Source organism: Mastigoproctus giganteus, chromosome 4 (genome assembly GCF_048544385.1).
Source record: "Mastigoproctus giganteus isolate SK-2022 chromosome 4, ASM4854438v1, whole genome shotgun sequence".
Lineage (NCBI taxonomy): Eukaryota > Metazoa > Arthropoda > Arachnida > Uropygi > Thelyphonidae > Mastigoproctus > Mastigoproctus giganteus.
Window position 1 is genome coordinate 91,445,492 of NC_143578.1, and position 26,159 is coordinate 91,471,650.

The following is a 26,159-nucleotide window of genomic DNA, read 5'->3' on the forward strand; positions in this document are numbered from 1 at the left end:
TTCCACTATCTTGCTAATACCAATTATAATTCATTACACAGTTATTTATTGAAACTTAAAAGAATTTATAATAAAATCCTCTAAAATAAAGTTTTAGACAAGGCATTATCAAAAAGTTTTAAAATTCTTACATTATAAGAGAGAATTTCTAAGACTTATTTTCTAAAAAAAAAATTAGGGTATATACATTTTTAAAAATGATTCCCTATGATCAGAAAAAAAAAAGAAAAGTTTCTTATTATATTAGAATTACACCTGACTATATTTGCAAAAATATAATCTAAACAAGATATGACTTGTCTGCTACCAAGCTTCTGCTGTCTATTCACTCCATATATCATATGTTGAAACTAATAACTGTTTATAATTGGTACTATATAAGCTTTGTTTCCTTGCATCATCTTGCCAGTACTATAGTAATTCATTGCACAGTCATCTGTAGGGATGCTGAAAAGGTTTATATTAAGTCTTAGAACCTTTTGATCAGATTTCATCATTATCCCTAAGTAAAAAAATTTCTTCCAATTCATTTTAAAAAAGAAAATAACTGAAATTAGATAGAGATCTATAAATGACACAGCTAACACCTAAATATTTTGTCATCATTGCTTAAGTTGGATGCAACAATTTTCACAAAATTGAGTACAAAAGTTCTCTTTGGTTATTATATAATTCTAGCTAAAAAAAAATAATAAGACCACTTACCCTTCTTCAGTCCCTCAACTTCAGTACTTTCTTGAAGATTATAGTGATTTATCTCTTCACTACTTAAGTAATTTCTCTTAAAACAATACAAGAAATACATTTTTTAATTGAACAGATATGCTGAACAGAATCAAACCAATTTTTCCTTATGGATCTGATATTTAATGAGAGTATTACAAAAGATCTTCCTAAGACATTCACAATGCTAATTTTATCAATCAAATAAACAGGTGAGTTATAAATGTGAGTATTAACAAAATCCATAATTATAATTAAATTCATTAATCTTCTCAATGTCCTCAACTCAGAGTTTTCCCATTTCTAATTTATAATTTAATCCATGTGCTCTTAAAGCCCCCCCCCCCGAGGTTTAGTTTCAAAATATGGAATAAGATGTTCTTTAAATAAAAGTGGGTCTGAACAACTATTTTGAAATATGCCATGCTTCATTAATTTCATTTCCTGTGCCTTAATTTGCCATTTACTCTTCATTCTATTTGGGAGAATTTAATTATGAGTGCAGATTTGGCCATACAAGGGGTGTCCCATTAGTTGTAAGCTTAACAAAGAAGGGACATACATGAAAGATCAGTCCTGAGTTACTGGTGCCACCGTGGGCAGGAGCAGCAGTGCACAGCACACGCTTCTTGATTAGACTGGGGTTCGAGCCCGTGACCACCAAATACGGATGTGGAAAGTTCAGGAATGACCACTGCATATCCCCGGAGCAACTTGGCCTTAGTTGCTAATGCTTCTAAAAACCAAATAACAGTCTTGAGTTACTGCTCATCATAATCTCTTTGTAACTCTACACACTGGGCCGAGCACCCTTGGAATGCTTCCATTTTAGTAAAGAAGTGGAGTATGATTTCAATATACATATTTGCTCATTTAGATTTGATACTTGTATTCACTGCTTGATACATGCTGCTAATTGAGGCTACCTGTTTTCTGATGATAGAACTAGTTTTGGTTCCAAAACTGGTTGCAGTAGTGCCTTCAAGTTTTTATTGAACAACAGATTCACCTCCTTGGCAATGTTATTCTACTAGAAAAAAAGAAATTACTAACTTTAGGTCTACTCGTGGGCATAAAGTTAGTAGTTGTTTTCTAAAGCGCGTAAGCCCAAACTCTGTCACTATGGCTGGAGGGACAATAGTATTCCCAGGCAGCATAAAAATAAACATAACACAAAGTAGCATTGTTTCCTCAAACTATTGATGTGTTTTTATCCCAGCTGTGCAGAATGTTTTGTTGAGGTCATTCAAATGTTTATCCACAACAACCATAATCTCATAGTGACAAAAATGAGCATTTTTTTTTTTTTTTTTTTTTTTTTTAGGTTAGTAAACTGACGTAAGCTAGAGAATCAAATCAAGTGAATAAGGGGAAGGGGATGGATGCTGAAATAACTGGAACCCACGCTTGTAGGTTGCAGTCTTGGCAGTGGCGAAGGTATGAAATTAGCAAAAGGAGTGAAAAAGCACCCCCTTTTGCCAATTTCGCATGACACTTTTTTATTTCATCTTACATTTAAATCAGGAGGTTAGAGTAATATGTTCCAGTAATGAGTTGTGAATCACTCATCTCTCTCTCTGCTCTAATTTCTCCATTTGTCAGTTTTCATTTTAGTTGGTCACCTTTCAGGCCTCTTGTAAAGATAAAAAATGAATTAATCTGAACAAAATTTGCAATGTAAACATGAAAAGGATTAATTATTATACGATATTAATTTCATGACTATATAAATATTCCTTTCTAGTTATACCCCTTGTATTTCTTATACTAGGAATTGGAAAATAATGTTTGGTCCTTTTAGAGAAAATCAAATAGCAACACTTTCAGAATTCCAAAAGACTGATGCCATAACTTTCCCAGCTGAACAAACATGGGAGGTGTGGCACTCCACTGTTTAAGTTGCCGCTGTTTAGTCTCAGGTTTGAAGTGGTGGGCCCATGTTTCATCATCTGTTACAAACAACAAGAATTCTCTGACTCTGCCATGAATAGGTGCAGATTTTCACTTGATTTCTCTGATAAGCTCAAAAGTTTTGGGCACATGGTGGCACAGATAAACTTTTTCATCCCCATGTGCTCTTCTACAGTTTGATCAGCTATTGTTTTTGGTAAGTACACAGTCTCAGTAGTCCGCTGAATCATCAGTTTTGAATCACTCATCTCTCTCACCTCTAATTTCTCCATTTGTCAGTTTTCATTTTAGTTGGTCGCCTTTCAGGCCTCTTGTAAAGATAAAAAATGAATTAATCTGAACAAAATTTGCAAGGTAAACATGAAAAGAATTAATTATTATACGATGTTAATTTCATGACTATATAAATATTCCTTTCTAGTTATACCCCTTGTATTTCTTATACTAGGAATTGGAAAATAATGCCAATTTTTTTTTTTTTTTTTAGGGGAATATGTAAGTTTGCACTTATTTGCTGTATTATTAAATCAGAATCAATTGTACTTATCAAATCCAATCAAATCTTAATATTATTCATTAGAAAGTGTTCATTGATTTTCAAGCTTTAATCAATGTGTAATATTCTATTATATCTCTTCATAGCTGAATTAGTATTCTGCAGCTCGAAAATACTATTAGACCTGTTTGAAAAGAAGTTTAAAGATTTTCTAATGTGAAATTCATTCATTAATTGTATCAGGTTTTTAAGAACTTTTATTACAAGAATAAATTAATGTAGTTAATCTATTAAGTGAAATTTATTTAGCAAAATGCTGATTATATTATTCTTATTTAAAAAAAAAAAAAAAAATTTGTTTAGGGGGAATATGGAAATGAGTGGCACCCTTTTTGTTGCTGTGTTCAAAAGGGTCTTAGCTATCTAAATTTTAATTTTCCTTATTCCCAATTTCTCTTTCATCCTTCCTATGTTTAGGATGCCTTCATTGTAGTTTTTTAAATTTTAACATTGCCTTGTACGAGTAATTTTTTCTCTGACACTCTTGTTTTTCTCGCAAGTTCCTTCATTGAGGGAGCATCTACAATGATACTCTCCCTATACAGCCATGACAAAAAACTTAAAATATTTAGGGAAAAATTGCAATTTTTATGATGTCTTATCCATAATATAATCAAGTATGTGGTTCAAGTTTCTTAATGTTTTTAAACCATAAAAAGTAAAATTTTTGTCAAAGATAACTTAAACAACTTACATAAATTACAGGATTATTAACAGTAGAGCTAATGAGACATATTACAAATGTGTAGGTGGCAAGATTATTATTATTATTATTATTATTATTATTATTATTATCTCTTTTTGTAATGGGTTTTTTCTCATCCTGTATTGGGTATTGGTATCAAATGTTATGTCAGGTTATTATTAGCATTAGCATTAGTAGAGGCATATGATGCAAGAAAGCGAGCTTATGCAGCATCAGCCAAAAAAAAAAAAAAAAAGCCACTTCCATTTCACCCCTCCGTTCATTCGAAATACCTGTCCAGCTGAGCCTTAAATTTATTCCACAACAAGGGATGGAAGTCTGTTCCACCAACCAACTACCCACTGGCTAAAGGCAAGTTTCCGCACATCTGTCCTGCATCTGTCTTTCCTCAGTCTGAGTTTATGCCCTCTCGGGTGATTATTCTGAGCAGGAGGAAGAATCCCATCGGCGTTGGGCATGCTCGAACCATTCAAGGCTTTGTGCACCTCTGTCAGATCGCCTCGCTGGTGCCTGTCTCAAGACGCTGTGATTTGCAGAACTTAAGCCTTTCTTCCTAAGAGCAACCCTTTGTTCCATTCACTAATCTTGTTGCCCTTCTCCGTGCTCGTTCCAGCGGCTCTGCATCCTTCTTGAAGTGAGGCCTCCAGACCTGTATACATTGCTCAAGGTGTGGCCTGACCATTGCCTTATACAAGGGAGTAATCACCTCCTTATCCCTGCTAGAGAGGTTCCTGTATATCATTGGCAAGACACCATGAGCTACTCTTACAGCCCGTCTGCACTGCTCAGAGAACTTCATATCTGCCTGCACAATTACCCCCATGTCCTCTTCATTCTCTACCACTGTCAGTGTAGTACCACAGAGTTGATACGTTGCTCTGGGGTTGCTGTTTCCTTTACATTTGTCAATGTTGAACTTCATTTGCCACCTCTCAGCCCATCTGCTCAACCTTTCCAGATCCTGTTGCAGCGGCATAGCGTCAGTGGTGTCCTTAACGGCCCTGCCAACCTTTGTGTCGTCTGCAGGCTTGGACATTGGGCTTGATATACCATCATCAATATCGTTTATAGATACGGAAAGCAATAGTGGACCCAGCACTGAACCCTGAGGGACTCCACTGATAACATTGGTCCATGATGAGCGGTGTTCATTGGTTGCCACTCTCTGTCTTCTCCCACTCAACCATCCCTTTGTCCATGGCAGCAATTTGCCACCAGTGCCACACTGCTCCAATTTGTGCAGCAGTCTTCCATGTGCAGTGGTGTCAAAAGCCTTTCTGGGATCTAAGTATGTAATATCAAAGTTGTTCCCTGCATCCAGTTCTTTTTTGACTGCATCATGGTATCCAATCAAATTGGTCAGGCAAGACTTTCCCTTAACAAGACCAAGAATATGTCCGAACTGTAACTGAGGTCTTGTCTAGATGATCCTGCAGTGCTTCTTTGGCCGGTGCCTCCATTAATTTTCCTGGAACAGAGGTTGAACTCACGGGTCTGTGATTGCTTGTGTCAGCCTTTGATCCTCCTTTGTGAATTGGGGTCGCATTTGCGCATCTCCAGTCTTGACCCCTACACGATCGCAGGGGTCACATATGAATTGAAGTTAAGGTTAAGAGGATATGGATTGAAGTTTAGCATAACTGCAGCCAGTGTTTCTTCAGAAAAGAAGCACTGCTAAACAACTGTGATTTCACAGCAGCTACAGTGAAATTAAAATTTCATTCCTTCACAGCAGCTACAGTGAAATTAAAATTTCATTCCTTCACAGCAGCCGTGATGTAATTTTGAAATTTTTCAATAGTATGTGGATTATTCCTCTAATTGTCTTTCAGAATATCAGCAGAAATATATTTATTTGGTTGCAATTATATTTATTGACTATTCAATGCTTTTAGCTTTAAGTTTTGAATATATATATTTTTTGTCATAACAAAAATATAATAACATAAAATCTTAACAAAATGCTTTGAATGAGCCAGCATCACTTTAGTCACTTGGAAAAGCTTGTGAATCCAAATATATAATATTTGATAATCTTATAACAGTCTGACTTATCAGAATTTGACCTAAATTGCTATTGTGTCTTTAAATTTGTCTCAGCATATGCAGAATTTATATAAAATTATTATCTAGCCTAGCAACACAATCTCATTTTGCCTCCTGTGGAAAATAACAGTATCTTTAGTTGGTCTCACTAATATGGGTTTTATATATAGCTCTGAAGCCTATTATGGTTCTGTATAACTCTGAAAATGATTTCCATTATGAGATCACAATTTAGAAGACCTTAGTTTTTTTTTTTTTAATATATCATTTGCTCTGTTAATATAATTATTCAATTAAACTTGTATTGTCTGAATACATGGTATAACATTATAAGATAAGATCTGTATAAATTGGCTCTTCTGCACTCTTTTGTTGAAATAAGTATTAATGACTTGTTTTCTTTTTGCATCTACTTCAGTTGTATATTTGCTAATGATTTTAAATTTTATATTTCAGAGTATTCACGGAGTTGTAGAAAGTTTAAAAATCGTTACAAAACAGAGGTCTCAGCAAATTGCTCGATATGCTTTTGAATATGCTCGCAAACACAACAGGAAATTAGTAACTGCAGTTCACAAAGCTAACATCATGTAATCACAAAAATTAATTTTTTTTTAAGTTTGATAAAATTCATTTTATTTAAAATTAATATGTACAGGTGTCTATAAAGTCTTTGTGCACTTTAAAACTGCAATAACTTAGGTTCTATATGAGATAAATTCACTATGTAATGTGCATTGGAAATGTAATTTATTATACTTTTTATGTACAAAAATAATTACTTAATTTACTCTAATTTTGGTTTTTATTGTTTTCAGATAATATATCCTAAAAAAGATTTCTTCAGTAGAAGAGAAAGTGAACTGTCCTCTGACTTTCAGAGCTTAAGTCCATATTAATTAGAAGAAAATTTATAACACATTGTGCAAAAGAAGCACTGTGCAGAAATTCAATTTCAAATTGGATGAAGAATTTAGAGACTAATGATATACCACAAACTTGAAGACTCGGATTAAATGATGAGTGTGGTATCTGCTGAGGAAGGTTTTTGGCAAATTCACTAAAATCGCAAGACAGGCATTTCTGGAACTTGATGTTCCTTAAGCAACAGTGCACAAAATTCTTAAGAGTGAAACTGCACAAGCAACATTACAAGATTCAAGTGCATCAGATGTTGATGGAAGTGGATTATCATGCGAGATTAGCTTTTTCCCCAACTTTAATGAAAATTTTGCAGATGATGGTATCTTATATTTTGTTTCGCATTAGTGGTAAGGTTAGTTGCCATATTTATTGGGGGGGGGGACCGTAAGGAGTTCGGGAACATGAAAGGGCTTTCCCTAAAGTCAGTCAGGTGTGCCTTGGGAAAAACGCACAATTTATCTTTTCTATTTTGAAGAGAGTGAATGATTAATGATGATAGTTATCATGTAATGTTTCAGGATTTTTTTTATTCTTGAACAAAGACAATTATGAATTGAATCCAGTATGGTTTTTCTCAAGATGGGGCACCCTGCCACTTCACTCAGAACATTTAAACAAAGTCTTCCCAAACATTGGCAAAGGTGGGCCATTTGCTTAGCCAGCTTGCTTACCCAGTTTGTCTCCATTGGACTTTTTTCTATGGGGACATGTTAAAATAGTGGTTTAATCCTCATAACGTAACTCTTTAAACAATTTTTTTCCTCCCCAAGTTCACAAATGTAACTGAAACACAACTGGAGAACAGTTGGGTTTGAAAAATCGACTATTCTTTGAATATTTGAAAAAAATACGGATTTTTTCAAATATCCATATATTGCTTATGGTATGATTATATACCCTAAAAACTAGATTAAATTACCTTTCCTGTTGCATTTTACAGATGGCTTTATCTCGTATGAAACCCAGGTTATTGCAGTTTTAAATGCACAAGAACTTCAAGGACGTCCTGTATAAGACATGTATAAAACTAATATGTGAAATTGATAAGTTCATGACATTACTTTTGCTAATCTGTGATAGTTTATAATTGTTTAATTTCATAGAAGGATACAGCTATAAAGTAGATATAGGGAAATGCTTGAAATAAAGCTGTCTTAATGTTTAGTTAAGTTTAATATATAAAAAAATAATAATAATAATATCTATTAGGTTCATTTGTACAGGCTCTCACACATGAAAATATCCTGATCTTCATGTGATATCTGGTGTTTTGTGTGGTACCAAGCCATGCAGTAACTACATCTACATTGAATCCATCTAGCTCCAGTTTATTTTTTTTACATCTTCAAAACGTTTTTTGTACACTCATAATTTGTCTTGTTCTGAAGATTTTTGGGAAGCAAATCTTTGTTTTTATTTTATAACTGAATTTCCTAGAAAATTCCAAGCTTTCTATTTAATACAAAAATATTTTCCTCTTTCTGACCAAGAAGGTCAGGACAAGTTTATGGCAGAAATGAAAATGATTTCAAATTTAAGACCGATATCATTAACAGTGCTTTGCCGAGGACAGGTCCAGGCATATACTTAACCACTTTTCCTTATCCCCCTATTCTCAGTCCTCCTCTTCCTTGCCCTTTATCCACCATCCCCTCACAATTCATATATCTAGTTTTTTTCAGTCTTCCTTGGGTCTTCCCCTCCCCCATCTTTTCCCTCCATTGCCTCACAACACATGTACAATCCAGTTTCTCTTTTACTTATGATTATTTCAGTCAAACATCTCTTTCACCTACCATTAAAACTCCTCATTTAACACTTTATTGACCTATTATCTTTTCATCCTCCTCCAAAGCCACATCTCAAAACTTTCCAATCCATTAATATCTTCCATTCTGAGTGTCCATTGTCTTTGCTTCATAAAGTACTACACTCCATACCAGACATCATACCAGTCTTTTCCTTAAACTAATTCTAATCACTTTTTAGCTTCTCAAAAGATTTTTTTATCCATTGCTATTCTTATTTTTCTGTTGCTATTTGCTTCTTCCACCATTAGGCTTCCTAAATATCTATATTCACTCATCTGCTCTATTTTCTCTTCTCCAATTTCAATATTTAACTCTCTTTTCTCTTCCTACTCATAACCTTGATTTTCTTTGATATTTATTTTCATTGCAAATTTATCACAACTTTCCTTTAGCATATAAAACAATTTCTGTAACCTTCCTCTCCATCTCATCTTCATCCCATAAATTCTTCCTCATCCATATTTCCTCTACCAAATGTCTCCTTAACCATTTTTTCTATATATATATTAAATAAAGTTATGATAGACAACATCCTCATCTCACACCTCTTCCCATCTCTACACTTCCAGTCACCTTGTTCTGACTTACTTTTTTGTTACTAATATCTGCTAATTGTTCTTTTGTCCTTCCAGTCTACTTCTATTCTTTTCAATAGTTTAGCCCAATCTACCCAATCAAAGCCTTCTCCAATTCTATACACACACACACACACACACACACACACACACACACACACACACACACACACACACACACACACACACACACACACACACACACACACGTTTGTCTTTGTTCACTTCTTCCAGATGTTTTTCTGTCAACATTCTTATCACACCTATTTCATCCATTGTTTCAATACCTAACTTATAGTTTTGAAAACATTTACATTTTCTGCATGGCTTTTCTTTTCCATTAGTAACATCTCTGTAGTCTTAAAATATTCTGGCCATTCTCCTTGCTAATACATTAACTTAAATAATTCTGTTAATTCCCTTAAGCTCACTTCCCCTAGTAACCTTATAAACTTCACTGGATTTCTATCAATACATACTGCCTTATTTCCCTTCATTTTCTTTAGGGCTGTGATTTACTTCTTGCTCTTTTATGACTGGCCCCAAGTTGCCCTGATACATAATTTTTACATTGTCAAAATCATCCTCTTTCTGTTGCTTGTTTGATCCATATAACTTCTTTATATGTTCCACCCATCTCCTTTTCTTTTTCTTCATACCTTCCCACTGTGACATCCTGATTCTTCCCTTTTTCTCCATGCTTATATTCCTTACTCTCTCTCATACATTAAATCATATTTTTCTTACCCTTCTAATACTTCTAATTCCCCACCAAAACCCATCCTGCCTTTATCTGTTACCCAACTAAGCTTATTAATTTCTCTATACACCCTCCTGCCATCTTCAGTATTAGCATTTTTCCATTCTAGCGATAGCCTTTCTATAATATTCTTGCTGTTTTTATTCTTTCCATGTTCCATCTTTTATTTTTTCTTTCCCCTATAATCCTTTTCAACTTTCATTCCACATCTATTATAATATTATAAACAGAATATATGCATATGAGTTCTTTGCACTGTTTCTGTACCTGTTCCTACCAAAATATAGTTTATTTGATATCTGTTTACATCCCCAGGCATTTTTCATGTATATGCTTTTATGCTGTTTGAACCAATTTGTTATCATTAGATTACTCTGGTCAAAACTTTACATGCATTTTGCAACTTTTCACTATTTACTGTATATCCAGATGATAATCTATGCTGTGGACCATAAAACTTATTAACCTTTTAGAAGCCAATTTTTTTTTGGTGGTGGGGGGGGGAATATTTTATTGCATATGTTATAAACACAAATTTACAAGCGCTTACTAAATGAAATGTCAGAATGAAGCACTTTATTTTCTGTAGAATGCCAAATCGTCATTATTGTTACTGTCACACTCATCAACACATTCTGATGTTATGGCCCAAACCTTCTTTCTTTGAAGAGTGAGCAATCTTCAGTGTTATCAAAGGCATTGCTGATTCCAGATTTCTTAAAGGATTTGGCAGCTGTCTCTCGTCTTTCACTAATTCTGACAAATTATTCACCTATTTACACATCTTTGAAATTGCTGCCTGCATCTACTATCTGTGATTTGGTGTCTCCATTGTTTGGAACACTCGTGCATGAATTAAAGGGCTTAATTGTTTGAAAGAAGAATGATAAGTGATTTGTCATTATTAGATGTTAAATGGGAAAAACAGTGAAACTGACCATTTTGTCAGTTCCAGTGCTAGCGGCCCAAAACTGTTTAGAGGCCTGAAGACAGGGTTCAGCACAACTTTGGAATGTAGCCAACCTGTGTTAAGCATAGATTTATGTGATAGCACTTTGGTAAACATCTTAAAACAAATTTGCACATGATATTATTGTCTTTTATTTCTTTTAACTTTTTAAAGGGTTTGTTAATTGAGATGTCTAGTGGCTGCAGTTGGCTAAGGATTCCTGGAACAGCAAACTCTCTTTAATTCAGCAGCATCCTTTTTTTTTTTTTTTTTTTTATGTGCAACACAGTGGCTACACATTGAAAGAATTTTTTTCTGAAATCTCTTTTAGTGTGTGTGTGTGTGTGTGTGTGTGTGTGTGTGTGTGTGTGTGTGTGTGTGTGTGTGTGTGTGTGTGTGTGTAGCCTTTTCTAAAAGATTTTTTCAGGCCATCTGGAAGTTTTAATCATACTTTCTCTAGGTGTTGGTAGAAATAAAAACATCACTGAGTATACTTTAGAATCATGATATGTGGGGCTTTTACCTTCTAAATTTTAAGATCCTGGAAATAAATGTGGTATTTATTCATTGTTAAATTATAATATTTATTTATAGGGGTACAGGGGGTGTAAAAGTTTTGTTTTTCCTTGGGTACAGAAATACCCACTTATGGTTCTGTAGGGAGGGCATATTTTATTCACAACATTACAAACCACTCTAAAAAGAAAAGTACACCAGGTAAAGAGAAGTGATTTATTTTATTTGAAAGAACAACTAAAAAATGTCTTTGTACAGACATTAATAGGTTTCCATGTAGGCTCCACTTGTGGTCCAATGTCAAAACAATATTTGATTTTGTGCTCATTATTGTCCAGCATCTGTGGCATCACAGAATCAACTATATTGCTGATATGCATGTAGAGTACTCTCACACTTTGAACTTCAGTATAGTACATTTGTTATTTAATGTATTCCTATACATTAATGGAATGGACCCATTCCATTAATGGAATTAATGGATGGGTCCTCCTCATTCAGTAAATTGGCTTCAAAATGTGTTATCCATAAATTCTCTAATCCCCATCCTGCAGAGAAATAACATTTGATTGCGGATCTTTCTGCATTTCAGCAAATACACTGAGTTGTACGCACTGTTAGTTATTTGGTTTTTAGGAGCATTAGCAACTAAGGCCATATTGCTCCGGGATATGCGGTGGTCATTCCCTGACCTTTCCGCATCCTCCGTATTTGGTGGTGACGGGCTCGAACCCCGGTCTAATCAAGAAGCATGTGCTACGCACTGCTGCTCCTTCCCACCTGGCTACGGAGGTGGGTGCACACTGAGTTGTCTTTGCATTAGCAACACCTACCTAATACCTTGTGGGGCCGCCTTTTTGCCGAATAATACATCTCGTATATGTCTTGGCATTGACTCCATGAGGTTTGCAGGGTGTTATGTGGTAGTGCTACCCATGTATTGCACAATTTGTCCATTAATTGTCCACACATTGGCAGGTGGATGGCAGCATTGATTGTCCTTTTCCAGTATATCCTAAACATTCCCTGTTGGATTGAGAATGAGTGAGTTGGGTGACCATGCAAGGACAGAGAATTCATTGTCATGTTCCTGAAATCAGTCAATAGCCTGTTGGCCCTTGTGGCATGGTGCATTGTATTGTTGACAAACACCAGAGTTAACAGGATACACTCTCATGATAATGATGAAGGGGTGTACTTGGTCAGCAACAATAGAAAGGTAGATGTCCCCATTGAGCCATTAATTAACAGTGATCAGAGGACCCAGAGCATGCCACAAAATCAATCCTCAAATCATATCACCTTCACCTTCAGCCTGCTGAACACCAATGGTACATCCAGGTGCCATGGCCTTATGTTGCATTTCTTCAAATGCAGATATGCCCATCAGCATGACAGAGTTGGAAATGGGATTCATCAGACCAGGCGACAGATTTCCTAACGTTGATGGTCTAATATTGGAGCTGATATGCCCATGCAAGGTGCAGTTTCTTGAGTCTCGCAGCAAGCAGTGGTATCTGTGATGGCTATTGACTGCCATGACTTATATAAGCTAAAGTCTGGCACACAGTCCACGTGGATATTGACCTTGCTATTCCTCTGTTGTACTGGGTGGTTTGCTGAGCCACTGTGCTGCTGCTTCACTTTTGAGTTACAAGAAAATACACACGATGTTGGCAGTGTGGCAGTTACATGTGGCTATCCCATGTGTGATCTATGTCTCTTTGTTTGACTGCTGTTGAACAAGTCATGAAAGACTTGTGACACTACAGAACAGGAGCACTTAGCTATGTTGGCTGTTGTAAAGATACTGACACTTACACATCTTTTCCCCACAATAATTTCACATTCGAAGTCGGAAAGATCTTGATGCTAACCTTTGGTTAGCATCAAGACACTCAAAAACTGATTGCTGTGCATGCAAGCTACAATCTTATATTGGTCACTCCCAACTCTGAGCCTTCATGAGCATCACAATCCAGTCTCGTCCATTCCTACATTGGGGGTGTTTCTAATGTAATGCCAACTCAGTATAGAGGTGTCCCCTGCTTAGCATTCTTGATTGGGGCCATAAAAGCAGAGTGCTAAGTGAATCCATATTAAGTGGGGTTGGTTTATTTATAGACTATAAAATAAATAATTTTAACTGGTTTAATTTTAAATCAGTCCATGTTTATGGTTGATTTTAAGGCACCATTTCTGTATATAACAATATTAAATGTAGCAGAAATATTTAAACTCTAAATATAAATTTGAAATACAGTAAACCCCTGCTATTCGCGGGGGTTACGTTCCTGAGAAATGCCGTGAATACCGAAAATGCGAATACTGAGTTATGGCTCCCATAGTAATAAAGGGGTTCCGTTCCAAAGTATGAAATATATAAGAAAAACTAGTCTAAAATTTTGTCTATGTATGTATTATATGTACCTTCATAATATGACTATGTACATAGACAGTACATAGTGAAATGCAAGCATATGGCATGGAAATGAAAATAAGAAACAATTTAATATTAAATGTAATATAATTTATTAGAAATTTTCAAACAAATCTTTCAAACCAGCGCCTTTGCTAGCTATTATCCCGCCAGTGCTATCACCAGTTTCGCTAAAGTGTTGATAAAGGAGTTTTGCCTTTTCATGAATGATGAGTGAACTTAACGGAATTTTATTTTGAGTTCGGTCTTCTATCCACAGATTTAAAGTTTTTTCCATTTTTTTCTAATATAACATCACTAGTTACAGAGCAAATTTTTGAAGCAATTAGCGTGTTTTCACGGACACTACGGCGGATTTTTTCTTCCGATTTCTTGATTGATCGTACCATTGACTCATTGATTTTATAATGTTTTGCCACTGAGGAGACTTTCACCATTAGAAATTTTGTCTAATAACTCAATTTTATTCGCTAATGTCATCACCTTCTTTGATCTTTTCACAATTCCCTTGTTATTCGTAGCCAATTTTTGTACGGGTTAGAAAGAACTTGTCCACAATAAAGTCACTTTCTTCCGTTAAAACACTCGAAAAAGTCTATTTTACACTGTAAAACGGTAGATTTATCACTTTTGTAAGCATATCAATTTACAAAAAGATTAATTTTATTCAATTTATAAGCATATAAATTAAAAGCAAACGACGAAACCTTCCATGACAAGCGCATAACACATACTGAATAAGGATTAGCGAGAAACATCCACGCTTGCGATTTTGTCACCCCCCCACCCACCCACTGAGCGCTGTTTTGACCGGGAAAGATAATTTTAGCCACGCCCATGTTTTTTTATGGCAGAAAATGTTCACGGCGCTTTAAAATTCACATTTTTTTTTAGGTTTCATTTTATATTAAATCAGCGACCGCGAATACGCGAAACCGCAAATAGCGGGGGTTTACTGTACTTAAATTATGTGATAAAACGTAAAGACAGAATATGTTCAGTAAAATGCAGGGAAGCTTACTTTACAATTATGCAACTTTATATGTACACTATTTACATTTTTTACAGTAACAGCTTGTGATACTCTTGATTTTCACATCACTCAAAACCACTAAATGTAGTGTTAATCTAGCACTATCCTCAATCCATTCTTTTTTAGAATATCCAGTTTCCGCTTCCAACAAAAAATTTTTTGATAGCTTTTCACCTTCTTCACATTACTAGCACCGGCTAATTCACTTGATCCCTTTGAGGCCATTTTAAAATAGAAAGAGAAATTGAAACTACCTGCCCAGTAAGCTAAAATCAATCACTCAGACACGTAGTTGCACCTAAACAATATGTAAATCAAACTGAAAACAGCATTGCCAAGCTGTGCTACTGAGCTCTGTGCAGCTCAAAACAACTCCTTCCCAGGAAATGTTAGCTCTGAAGAGAAGTTTTATAAATAACACTTCAGTAAACTTCAACTACTTGGAACCTCTCTGAGTGGACACTCCCTTTTCAATAACACCACTGGGCTGGATGACATATAAAGCATATATTTTTTACTATGCAAGAAATGGTGAGTGACTACTTCATATTTTCCACCTATATCACTCAATGGCCATTGTGTTTTTTAGCCATGGACTCAGGAAACTTGTAGCAATGCGAACAACTACAGAAGGCTAACAGAGATATAAATTACCCATGGATACAAAGAATTACTTTTGGGGCAATAAACAGCTTTCAAAATTTCTCCTTGCCCTAAACTGGAATCACATTACAGCATTTCTAGTTTGGTCAACAATTCAACCGTTTTCTCATTCATTACAGTATTGGTTAAAAGTTAATTTAAATCAAAGGATATGTCTTAAGGCAAGTACTGTGAATTGCAGTTGATTGGAAAATAGAATTGAAGAGATTACTGCAAAATTTATTTTTCAAAAGGAGCTCTCCAGCACCCGAACATCTCTTAATGGATAACTCCTCCCAAGGCACTGGGAATAAATAGCACTATTTCTGGGCAGAGCAGGTTTTACATATAAGTTAAACAAGCTACAGCGGGCCTTACATTACAAGCAGCCTTGCTCCATCTTAAACAATCCTTTTTTAATATTGTCACAGATGAATAGTAAGAGAGAAGGGCCTCATAGATGTTATAGCTTAGGGCCACAAGTTTAACTCCGGCCCTTTTCCTTGGAACAGAATGCAATTCTGGGGTAGGGCATCAAAATAAACAGTGCTATAACAAACAACTGCAGGACAACTGTATATTGCTGAAGCACATCCAAATTGTAGTACTGTTCATTGTCTTCTTGTGAAAGAAGACAAGACTCATGAAAGGAAATTGTGCAAACATTCAGCTTACAGCTATTTCAAATTCTTAAACAACACGTGAGGTTTCAGTTTCCAAAATTCTGTAGCTGTGCCTGTTTGCTCTACACATGTGAAAAGTTGACTTGTCACTAAAAAATTACAGTCCAAGCTGCCCGATCATGTTCACAGCAGTAGACTTCGGTTGATTATGACTATGGTTGATTATCCAATTTCAATTCTTGCACAGTCTAAATTTAATTTTCATACAGCTTCAGATGAGTAGAGAAGCTTCCATGTGGTTGATCTGGCCAATTGAAATTTTCTGCTGGCATTATGAGTGGATTTGCTTGGGCTATACTGAAAGGCTTCACAAAACCTGTCAACTCTTCCAACCTCAACAGAAGGCCTCCAGGTGCTTTTTCTTCGTGTCTTATATTGACACATTTAAACTCCCAATACCACAGCACACTGTTTCTGTTGCAGCATTGCCAATTTGAGACTGAGCTTTTCAGCTCTATCACTTAGTAGTTACATTTTTTTTTTAACAATTTTGCTGCTGCTTATATTTGCAAGGGTCCTTTATTTGTGCCTTGGGGTGCTTGAATAAGTAGGCAGTGCTTTTTAGTAAATGGATTTCACATCTGTGAAGAATCATCACTCCAAGTAATGCTGGCATCTGTTGTTTGTAGCATACTAACAGATGTTAGTATTGTTCAAATTCATCAACAGATGAATTTGAACAAGATTCAGAATCCACATCACTTGAATAGAATTCTATTTCAGTATCAGATGACATATTATAACGAGCTGATTCAGTGTCATCAACTTTATCATACTGTCCATCCGTGTTCTTTTTCAGTCATGTCCCAGGCTGTGGATCCATTATAACAATCCTTTAGGGTAAAATTTTATAGGAAATTGCTTTTTCCACAAAATGATTTCAGTAGACACATACACTAAGGATGATGTTTTGTTTTTCACAAACTAAAGAATTAAATTTCAGCAGTATAATCTTCAAAAAAATTTTACCTTTTCTTCTTGTGGAAAATACTAAACTAGATAAAATAACTTCAACACAAGCAAATAAAAAATATGAAACTAGATAAAATAACTTCAACACAAGCAAAGAACATATGGATCTGTGAACCTGCTATACAGCTTTTATAGCACTCTCTGTAGATACTGCAGTTGATGCCAAGCAAAATCCCAGCTGTAATGCAATAGTCCAAGGTTCAATCAGTGTGCCAATATAACTCAGTTGTTCTTTTCATGTGCCCTTCCTTTTACAGTGCTTATTTATTGATTACAATTCAGTAGACACATATTTGAGTTGATGCACAAAAATTGCAGTTCATTTGATGCAAGTTTGCATTCTTGCAGTGAACGTGTTAATGAAGTTCCATGAAATATTTTTAGTTGTTTTTTCAAATAAAATAAATCATTTATCTTTATCGTGTACTTTTTTTAAATGATCGATTGTATGTGTTAGAGTATGCTCACCCTGTATTGAGTATATTTTATGGTAAAAGTTCTAAGACTTAATTTGAAATTAAGTGCTGAAATTATTTTATCAAATGTATTGTATATATCAACAAAATCAAATTTATTTTTCAATTGCATATAATTACAGGAAACTGGCTGATGGACTGTTCTTGAAATGTGCTACAGAAGTTGCTAAAGATTATCCAGATATCAAATTCAATAACATGATCATTGACAACTGTAGTATGCAAGTAATGAATTTTCAATATGTTTCAAATGATTTAATGCTTGTTTTTTTCTGGCTGGAATATTAGATCACTTTCCCCTTTCCACATTGAATTTCTTCCATACACCCCATTTCAAAACCATGTATTTCTAGTTGATGTGGTCTGCTAATGCATTTTTAGTGCAGTCAGTCTTAAATACTTCAGTATAGCTCACTGTTACCTTCCATTTGACATGGGACACCATGAGAGACATTACTAATTCCAGAAGGCACTTTTGTTAGTTTCATAGGCTGCATCTTTCATAATCAAAACTGTAGAAATCACTGGACTGTTCAAGATTATTACCTAAAGAAGCTACCAAGAATGATTATATGCTGTGGAAGCTGGTTTCACTGAAGGAGTGGTAGATATCCATTGCTGCAATCATTATAGGAACATTATAGGAACTGCTATTCACTCTGATAGATAACAAGAGCTGCATTATCCACTCTGATAGACAAAAAGAGCTGCATTATCCACTGTAGTAGACATCTGTTGCTCTACATCCAAGAATCTAGAGAGCTGTTAGAAGTAGTGAAAACTGAAGTGATATTAAGCTGTATAGAACCCGTGTATCACATGGCTTCTATACAGCTTCATAATGCTAACGTGCTATGTGATAAGTCCATCTTTATGCTAGCCGCACTTAGGAAACTTCAAAATGTGATGCCATCATAATGCCAAATAGATAGTAGCTATTTGGTAATTTGTGATCACATTAATTCAGATTTACATTGCTTTGTACAGGTGATAGAACCAAAGCGTGGCACCAGTCCCACAAAGTGGATTCCATGTTGTTACCTCGGTGTGCAAACTGCTAATGGTAGAATATTTACATTTGATAAGATTGGTCTTGCACATGTATGAAGGGACAACAAATATTCCTGCAGTATTTGAGTAATGTATCAAACTATCTTTACCCTGAAATTCGTTTGATCTGATTGAGATGCCTACTTTCATGATGATAATGCTACCCAAACTGCTAGCAAACACATTATGGGAACTTCACCCACCTTCCACAGCCACCTATCTCCATATCTTGAACGTTGAACAGTTATGGGATGTTTGTATGTAGAAACATGTCTAATGGCATTATCGTCATGAAGATATTGTTGCTGCAAGAATGGAATGAGATCATGATAGATATCTTTCAGGCACTTATCAAATCTATGTAATAAAACAGATTTAGACTGCTATCAAAAGTGCAATGCTCCTACTCAATGTTGATATCGAGTAGGAGTTTCTAATATTTTAGCCAGGTAATTTGTGTGTATTGTGTGAATAGACAAAATCAGTTTGTTAAAGCATGAGATTTCTGTTTTCATTTTTCCAGCTGGTATCTAATCCACATCAATTTGATGTACTCTTGCTACCCAACTTATATGGAAATATATTGAACAACATTGCCTGTGGTTTGGTAGGAGGTCCTGGCATTACATCAGGCAGAAATTATGGAAAGTCATATGCAGTATTTGAAACTGTAAGGTTTAAGTCATTTTACTATTGTATTTCATATTTATGAGGGCTCAGTTTTATATCAAATTTGTATTGAAATTGTTTTTATTGATTCTTTAGATAACATCTACAATTTGTTAAATCATGATTAAAAAAAAAGTATGGCGAAGTCTCATTTAGCACAAAAGATGCATTCCAGAGAATTTGTACTAACTAAACAGCTTATAACATGCACTCAGTAAACAGCTTATAACATGCACTCAGTAAACAGCTTATAACATGCACTCAGTAGGGTTGTGCCATATCAGTTGCCTCTCCTAGCTCCTCTAGGATTTTCTTCAATGTTTACTTTCACAAAGTCGTGCGACATTGAGCAGACACATCACACTGAACTGTATAAAACGTATTTCCTCCAACCTACAGTTACAGTCTGTGATGCAGACTGTACCTGATCTCATCTCCACAATTAAAGAACCACATTTGAGTCATTGTTAATGTTAATATGTGTGTGTATGCATTTAAAAACCTATTTATATAAAAATATATCTGTATTCATCTCTGAAGAAGTGGAACAGTCATGGAATCCATGAAACTTCAGATTTATTATATTGGTAGAAAACTGATTCTGATACAGTGAAAGCTATATACACATGCAGGCACCTAATGCTGGCAAATAAACTGAAAGTATCAAAAGTTACCTTGAAACTAATCTGACCCACACACAGCGAGAGCACCTCTTTTTTTCACTTGTTACTACCCCTGCATGATAATGTCATTCAAATTACATGGATTGCCATATTCAATAATTGCTTTCATCATTCCATCAGGAAACTTTAAAACTAGCTTGCTAATTCACCAATTATACAAAAGCCATGAATATTCTTTGCAGCATACACCTATGAGCCAAAACATTACGACCACCTATCTAATATGATGTTGGTCCTCCATGTGCAGCCAAAACAGCTCGTACCAACACGTAACCAGCAGATCCTTTAACTCCTGTAAGGTCTGTGGTTGAGATGCTGCAGATCGGAGTTGCTGTTCCAACACAAACCACAGATGCTCGATGGGATTGATGTCTGGGGAATTTTGAGGTCAGGGCAATACCTGGAAGTCTTCCTCATGTTCCACGAACCCCTCTCAAACAATCCGGGTGGTGTGGCATGTCTCATTATCCTGCTGAAAGACAGCACCGCCAGAGAGGGAGTCCGTTACCATGAAAGGGTGTACCTGGTCAACAGTGATGATTGTGTAGCTGGTAGACATCAGAGTGCCTGGCACATGGATGACTGGACCCAGGGTAACCCAGCAGAACATTGCCCAAAGCATGACACTGCCGCCACTGGCTTGTTTTTGTCCCACGGTGCATCCAGGTGCCACCACTTCCCCAGGTAAACAACACAAATGTACCTGGCCGTCCACATGGTGCAACAGGAAATGTGATTCATCGGACCAGATGACATTCTTCCTTTCACTCAAGGTTCAGTTTCGATGCTCGCTTACCTATTGTAGGCACTGTCGCTGGTGAACTATGGTTAGCATGGGCACTCGGAGTGGCCTGCAGCTACACAGCCCCATTTTCAGTAGGGTTCGATGTACTGTGTGTTGTGACACATTACTCCTCACCAGCATTCCAATTACTGGTGAGTTGTCCCACAGTTTCCCTTCTGTTGCCACATACCATCTGGGAAAGAGCCTTCACTCACCTCAAGCATTGGTGAGGTGTGGTCGTCCAACACCTTGCCGGCAGTTTGTGGTTTCCCCTCCTCGGACCACTTTCGGTAGGTACTAACCACAGCTGACCGTGAGCATCCCACCAGCCATGCCATTTCGGATATGTTCTGACCCAGTTGTTTGACCATTACAATTTGGCCTTTGTCAGACTTGCTTAAGTCCGCTACCTTTCCCATCTGAAGAACAAGAGTAACACTGATTAACGAAGCTCAGTATCAGGTGTTTTTAAAGTGTGTGTCCCGACCCGCGCACGCGCCGTAATTCACCTGCAGTTGCTTCAATTGGCATAACGACTCGCTGGTTATAATGTTTTGGCTTATTGGTGTATATATTGCTTAAATTCAAATAAAGAAAGGTACTGAATGACTGCTTGCTAAGAAGCATAAACACATCAGAATGTTTAGAATCAATACACGTAATTAGCAGTTTCTCCATTGTTTTCTGAAAAAATGCTCAAATAATGTGAACTTCGTATTGATTAAGCTGCAGTGGCTAATTTAGCCATAAGTACTTAAGTCTGACTTGATTTTTAAATCTAATATTATAGAGAAATGCTGTTAGTAAAGTGGAAAATTGTGTACTTTGAGGCCTAAGCAAAACTTTACTGGCCTTCCCAACGCAGCATGTTTGCCAGCGTCAATCAAACTGTACATTGTGTAGTGTTTAAATGAAGCATTTCCTTCACCCCACCTACTGACATTAACATAGACTGCATAGATGTGTTTCAGTGTCTGAAAACTGAAGTCACCTGTGAGGGGATCTGCTTGCAGTGTTTAAGGCGTTGAATGGATTGAATAAGTTAAATGTTGATAATTCCTTATTCTTGCTCAGACAACACATATAAGGAGGCATAAATGTAAATCAAGGAAGGATGGTTGCTGGATAGACGTAGAGAAATTTGCTTTCTTTCTTCCTTGCATATAATGCTAATGCCTGAACAGCAAATTGCAACTGACATTAAATTGTATTGTCAATGATATTCAAAGTGGATAATTTTTTTTTCGCCTTAGAAACTGTACACATATTACTTTGTTTTATGTCCTTTAATTTAATTTAATATAAACATTTGTTTTATTTTAATTTAATATAAGTATTTTTTTTTTTTTATATTGACCTGTTAAATGCTGATTACACTGGTCAACACATAAAATGTTACAAAAACAAAAATACCCAATCTGGACTAATTTCATGCTGCTGAACATGAAACTCACATTAAAATTTGTCGATTAACTGTTGTTTTCAAATTACAGTTGGGGTCTCATATTAGTGAGTTGCTGTACATTATCAACTTAGGCTTTCGGCAAAATGCATGGCAACACTGCAGTTTCAGTACCACGACACTCTTATTGCATGAACAGCAACTATTGCCTCGCTCTTATCACGTGAATGGCAACTGTTGCCTTGCTCTTATTGCGTGAGGACAAGAACTGGGCTCCACACGTATGCTGCACTGCCTGGTCATCAAAACTCAATGCATGGTGAATTGAATGGGATGTTTTATGCCTTTTGCAATGCCCATGATATGGAAGGATTCAACAAATCATGTCACAGACTGTTACTTCTGTATGGTGCCTCCTATTAGAAAAGGGATGATAATGAAGAATATGTGGACAGTGCTGTACCCAAATATACCATCTGCAATTCATTCCATGCCTCTCGTTGAAGTATTACCTATTCTTAACAACCACCTGACTGTTTTTCTGTATGCTGACAAAGATGAAGACACTGATGAACATCAACTTGATATATACAAAGAAGTACAGTAGCTGTTACATCAAGGAATCCACCATTTTGTCCAAACCTTTATCCTTCGGAACCACATAAGATCACAGAAAGTGAGCTTAATGATCGTGAACTGCCGAAGAATAAAGAAGAGCTTTTGGCCTCAAGTCTACAACAGTGGCATCTTGTAGATTATTTTGTGAAAGTGACAACATTTCATACTCGAAATAAAGACTATGATAAATTCTATCAAACAGAAGGTGATCTCACTGTTTGTAAGGATATTGATGGTCTAATGGCAGCAATGAACATGAGGCACGTTCCCAAAGAATGGCAACTATTTATAGACTCTTCTAAGGCTAGCCTTAAGGCTGTGTTATTACACAATGGAAATATGCTGCCTTCAGTACCTCTTTGATATGCTGTCCACAAAAAAAAAAAAGAAACATTCGCCAACATGGAAAATATCCTCTTAGGTGTACACTATCAGAAGTATGATTGGCAGATATGTTGTGATTTTAAGGTAATTGGCATTTTATTAGGACTACAAAAGGGTTACACTAAATATTGTTGCTTTCTCTGTGAGTGGGATAGTCGTGCCAAGGGTATGCACTACGAGAAGAGGAGTTGGCTTCAATGAAAGTCATTAACACCTGGAATGAAGAACGTAACATTTGAACCTCTGGTAAATCCAAATGAAGCTCCTCTGGGACTCATGAAAAATTTTGTGAAGGCTTTGGAAGCGAACGGTCCTGCATTCACATACTTGCAAGAGAAATTCCCAAGACAGTACAGAGAGGATTAGGGCAGGCATTTTCATTGGTCCACAAATAAGGCAACTTTTCAAAGATGAATAGTTTGAACGTGTCCTTAGTGTGATAGCAAGAAATCAGCATGGAAAGCCTTTTGAAATGTTTCGACTGGTTTTCTAGGAAATGTTAAAGCCAGCAACTACAGGCAGCTTTGGAAGATATCATTACTTTTTACAAAAAAGTGGGGTGTAGTATGTCATTGAAGATGCATTTCTTGCACTCATACCTGGATTTCTTCCTACCAAACTGTGGTACTGTCAGCAACAAACATGGTGGGTGCTTCCATCAAGACATCGCAGCAATGGAACAAAGATGCAAATGGAGTGCCGCCACGTTAGCTGATTATTATTGGTTGGTGAAAAGGTCCTGTTTGATACAGGTATGCTTGTAGTCAGGGTAGTGCAAATGGGGTGCATTGGATATGCCACACCAGGGCACCCAATCTAGGGGAGCCGTCAAAGTCTCAACATAAATAAACGAGGCTCCTTAACCCCTTTTGCATCTGGGCCCCAGCTCTGTTCATAGCTACATCTTACTGCCATATAAATAAACAATACCTTGTATAAATATTTTTTTGAAAACAAGAGCCAATTTGACATTTTATTCACTATTTGTGTGTTTACCACCCGAAAATGTATAAAGTAAACTTACTTTCGTGCCTGTAACATATGACTCAAAATTTGTTGTTCAATGTTATTATAATATTGTTTATTATTAATTTGATTGGATTGTACTGTACTTATTAATTCATTTATTGAAATTAATTATCATTTTAAAACTAAAATTAAATTAGTAGATTGTAGTTGTCAATTTCCATAGATGGTGTCAAGGTAACTATACCATTCAGTTTGAAACATGCTTGTCATTTGAATAATGGTCACTAATTGATACTTATGTACATATTCTTCCTATGGCTACATTTTATTTTTTACTAACTACTGGGCCCATTGCTTTATACCAGTAAATGATTAAATTAATTACTGCTCCTTATGTTTAATTCTGTATAATTCTTCACATATTTACTAGTAAATTATGATATTTATGTTTTCGTTACATATGTAATTAAGAATATTATTATGCTTGTGTTATGATGGAATATAACATCTGAAATAATTACTTCTGTTTGCATACTGATGGATGTTGACCCTAGATGATGTATCTGCAAATATGCAAAGCAAGTAATTGGATCTCTTTGTATCACATTTGCTATTCTTATATTCAGTGGCACTCTGATGTTTGGGGGTGCTGCTTCTTAAAGTTACATTAAATTGCCTTGGTTATAAGATATATAGACATAGATGGTAATAATAAGCAAGGTAAAATACTATAAAACATTAACTGGACACTTACCATTAACAGATTCGGGTAATTTTGAAATTTTATTTAAAAATAAAATCCATTCTTTGGTTTTTATTTGTTGAAAATAAATGAACTTTTTCATTCAAATTTGGTGCACTGTTCAAATCAGCACTGCTCGCTATGCAGTTCCTTTGACTTGTTTTATCAGCACTAAAAAATGCGTATTGGCAACCTGCCAACTGGGCATTGACTCAACCGCTGGGTCCAAAATGTGTAACTGTGTTCCACCAATGGTTAAACTTCTAAGTTGAAAACGATTTTGTTTTTATATGTGTTTATAAAAATGATTTTTGGAAATAGAAGATGAGTATACTATATGCCGGGACCTATTAATAAAAATATTCATTGTGTTGCATTGTTCTTCACAAAATTTCATATGACTCCATTGACTGTATATTTAGATTTAAAAAGTTGGTGGTGCTGCAGTTCCGCAGTGCCTGCCAACGAGCTGCCCCTGCTTATATTTATTTTTATATTTATTATGCCCCATTAATTAATTTTTCCCTTTCGCCTGAAGATTTCTTTTTCAGCTGTTATTATATTGTAATGTATGCTTTTGCTTGATGTATATTGTTGAATCATATCATACTATTGAAACATCAGCAATTTCCTTTTGCCTAAAAGTACACAGATTGTGAAAGGGTGTGCAATGTTTTGATGGAGCAGTGAAACAAGGTTGCTTCTACAATATGCTATAATTATTAAATTATAGTTTATTATAGTAAAATTCCTGAACAATGATTAAAAATATGTAAAATTTAAATAAAGAAAGCAAAATTCTATTTCACAGTAGTGGTCCAGGTTCCTGGACCTGTATGGCCACTATAGAATGCCTATATTGGCTTATCAATAGCAGTCATAAGTTTTATTAGTTTTCCAATAGCAGTCATGTGTTTGCCGATAGCTGTCATTAGTGTTTACCAACAGTGGTAGTAAAACTCACTTAGCAGTATATATATACACAGCAGCCATAGATGTCCCATATGTATTTGCTATGTATATCCAACATAAGGATCCAGGATACTGCTTTATTTACTATAAGAAAAAACTGCTGTAGTGGCAGTTGTGAATTATATTACAAGCATGGAAAACTTCCAAAAGCAGCATGTTTTTC

General features: G+C 35.7%; 1 protein-coding gene across 1 annotated transcript in view; it reads left to right on the forward strand.

Moving 5' to 3' along the window:
• LOC150086907 (isocitrate dehydrogenase [NAD] subunit gamma, mitochondrial-like) overlaps nt 1–26,159 on the forward strand; it is a 93,075-nt gene that overhangs the window by 41,289 nt on the left and 25,627 nt on the right. Inside the window, exons 7-9 of the mRNA XM_090371675.1 lie at nt 6,399–6,532; nt 17,846–17,948; nt 19,297–19,443. Of these exons, the coding sequence (XP_090227801.1) occupies nt 6,399–6,532; nt 17,846–17,948; nt 19,297–19,443 (384 nt within the window). The remainder of the gene's footprint in view (nt 1–6,398; nt 6,533–17,845; nt 17,949–19,296; nt 19,444–26,159) is intronic.